Below are 3,313 nucleotides of genomic sequence, written 5' to 3'. Positions count from 1 at the left end.
GCACTGTGGCAGCGCAACGTGACAAGAGTGTGCATGCAGTGGGCCTTCTATACCTTCCGGGTGTCACTGTTCAAATATAATCGACCCTATCATTAGAAGGCGTGTTTTCTGTATGACCAATCAGAGAAGCACTCCCCACCTTCCTAACTTGGAAAACCAATAGGCCGAAAGAGGAAAATTCGTTGTCTGTCTCCGGGAATGGCGGGTGGCCGCAGACTATTGGGTTCTGTCAATCCTGTTCTGGCTCCGCAGACTCTCCCGCGTTCCGGCTCCGCAGAGTCCCTGTCCCCTTTGACAACGAAAGCAGAGTCTTTGTGAAGGATGGTATTCTTAGTGAAATTATAAATTTGATCATTATTTAAATTGTATTTTTAAATATATAAACTCTTAATTATGAATTTAAAAATTCAAATCTAGCGTATCAACAAAATATAACTATCTATATATTTTGTTTAAACTACATTTATAAATATTTTTCATAACACAACCATTATTAATTACTAAAATAAAAAAAAATTACATAAATATCTAACCATTATTATATATTTTGGAGTTTTTATTAGAGTTTAACAATTTTTTTGAACTACATTTATAAATATTTTTCATAACACAACCATTATTAATTACTAAAATAAAAAAAATTTACATAAATATCTAACTATTTGGAGTTTTTATTAGAGTTTAACAATTTTTTTGGTCAAATCATAATTTAATATTATTTGAAATACTTTTTCTACTATATATAAATTCAAATTCAATACCCTAAAAACATATAAAACAGAAGATTTCACAACTCAGACTCTAGCGGCAAATACAAGCATTTTAACCCGAAAACATGTCCAAAACTCCAAAACATATAAAGCACCCAAAAACACTCTAAAACATATTTTTAAAACGGGTTTCATTGATTCTGTAGGGGAAATATTTAAATGGATTGACTACCTAGAAAAACTGTTCAAATTGCATTAATTAATTCTCCAAAAACATGGTTCCCGAAGCTTGTTACCAAATTGCCACGTCATTTCTCTGGCGAAAGTTCAAAAAAGGAGAGGAAAACACATTGCGAACCCGAATTCTCCAGAAGCGGCTAGAGAATCCTGGACGCTTCCAGAATGGAGCAAAAGCCTCTATGTATAACCTTTTGCTTCTGAGCATTCCCCATCGAGTTCTGAAGAGCGTTTCGCATTACCTGTCAATCAATTTGCCATTCTTCAATCTTTGAAGAGCGTTTCGCATTACCTGGCAATCAATTCGCCATTCTTTAATCTTTTATTCCAGTACTGCTATTGTTTAAAATCCGGTGAGCAATTGAGTTGTTTCCTGTTGTTTCTTTTTCCTCAGCTTCATTCAAAATTTGAAAGTTGGACATAAAGATTATTTGGGGGAAATAAGTGTTTTTTCTTTGCAGGGGAAGACATCTGAGAGATGGCAATGGATCCATTAGTGAGTACCGTGCTGCTGAGCTTACCGGACGAGATGGAGAGGCTCCTCCACGCCCCGACTCGCTCTTATGTGCGTGACAGCGAGGCCACGGCTTCGACTCCCGTGGATGTGAAAGAATACCCTCACTCTTACGTCTTTATAATCGACATGCCTGGTCTTAAATCCAACGACATCAAGGTACCAGAGAACGCTAAATCTACTTAAAGATTGACAGATTTTGCCTCTATTTTTCTTCTTTCTTTTGTTATGGCCGTCTGCTAGGGTTTTGTTGAAATGTGTGGTGATGTGCCTGGCCAAGGTTCAAGTGGAAGATGATAACATTCTGAACATCAGTGGCGAGCGTAAGAGGAACAAGGAAGAAGAAGGGGAAGTTAAGTACATCCGCATGGAGCGCAGAGTGGCTAAGTTCATGAGGAAATTCACCTTGCCTGCTGACTGCAACCTGGAGGCCATCTCTGCCGTGTGTCAGGATGGAGTGCTGACCGTCACCGTTCCCAAGCTTCCCCCGCCGGAGCCGAAGAAACCTAAGACGATTGAAGTCAAAATCGGATAAATCATCTGCTCTATATGCACAGATCGAAATCTTTGGTGAATTTTGTAGGGTTTTGTTGCCTGTGCCTTAGCTAGATTTTGCACGTTTTTGTTCTAGGCTGGAGAAATGTGTAATGCTCTGCATTCTATGTATCCAACCTGGGGCGCAAGAATAAAGATTTTTGGAATTTCTGCGATATGTTGTTTTCTGTTAATGGGACAACAGAGCTCTGCATCTAAGTATAATTTCTGTATTTGAAGGCTTTTACTGAACCTTGCCCGTGGGTTTAAGGGCTCGATTTGTGTTCTCCATGCCTTATTTAAAGGCCTTTACTGGACCTTGCCCAAGGAGTGTAGTTGTTCTGTTTGTGTTTTCTTCGTCAAATAAATATAGGTTTGTATTTTAAACCGTTTAGTGTACGTTTCCCATGGCTTAATTTGTCCTCATTTTGCACTGGAATTTAAATATAAACCCTCTTGTATGAGCTGTCCAGTAATATGTTGAAAACAAATTTTGAATTCAAATCTAAACCCTCTGGTATGAGTTGTCCAGTAATATGTTGAAAACAAATTTGGAATTCAAATCTAAACCCTCTGGTATGAGTTCTCCAGTAATATTTTGAAAAATAAGATTGTACCGGTGTACTGTAAATGCCTCTTACTTTCTTTGCATACTTGATTGCATCAATAGGTCCGCCTATAATGTGCGTGTCGTGTTTTCTCCCGAACTTTTTGGGGTTTTGCTAAGTATGGTATGCTTTTTGATTGACTCATGAGATCCAGAGGCAGAGTAAGCCGTGAAGGAGGGGAAGAACTGGTCAGGCTCTGTTTGTTATTGGGGCAGGAGGTGACGTAGAGCCAAAACATTTATTATTTTATTCATTCACAAAAGCTTGGCTTTACACATGAAATACACAGCTATTTATTTTGGAGAAATAAATCTCACAAATTTCAAGTTAAACTTTTTCTTGGATATGGGGACGAAGTTGAGAGTAATTTTCTCAATGTTAAGGAATTTATTTTAACTATTTAATCTTTAACAAATTACAAAAGTACTCAGAATCTAGAACTTTCTAGTTTCTCTTAATTAAATAAATACATAAATTCTCTTAATTAAATAAATACATAAATTTAAAACATGAGATGCTCAACCACTGGGAAGAAAAATTACATTTCTTTTAATTAAATAAATACATAAATTTAAGACATGAGATGCTCAACCACTGGGAAGGAAAAATTACTTTCATATGCTTTGCTTTTGTAGTTCTTCAATACTAGTATCATATTTTGAAATCTATGCTTTTCTCATTCAAGTAGCATCTTTCATACTGTTACCATA

The 3,313-nt window shown here is 36.7% G+C and overlaps 1 protein-coding gene across 1 annotated transcript; it reads left to right on the top strand.

Moving 5' to 3' along the window:
• The first annotated feature begins 1,061 nt into the window (after positions 1–1,061).
• On the top strand, positions 1,062–2,173 carry LOC149229346 (17.3 kDa class II heat shock protein-like). Its single transcript, XM_089378573.1, has 3 exons — positions 1,062–1,300; positions 1,409–1,620; positions 1,742–2,173. The coding sequence occupies exons 2-3, from the start codon at positions 1,426–1,428 to the stop codon at positions 1,994–1,996; spliced, it is 450 nt and encodes a 149-aa protein (XP_089234699.1). The 5' UTR covers positions 1,062–1,300; positions 1,409–1,425; the 3' UTR covers positions 1,997–2,173.
• Positions 2,174–3,313: the final 1,140 nt, after the last annotated feature.

The sequence above is a fragment of the Pinus tabuliformis genome, chromosome J (genome assembly GCF_031772625.1).
Source record: "Pinus tabuliformis cultivar Carrire ecotype Pingquan chromosome J, CPIR1, whole genome shotgun sequence".
Lineage (NCBI taxonomy): Eukaryota > Viridiplantae > Streptophyta > Pinopsida > Pinales > Pinaceae > Pinus > Pinus tabuliformis.
This window is presented reverse-complemented; position numbering and strand designations above follow the sequence as displayed.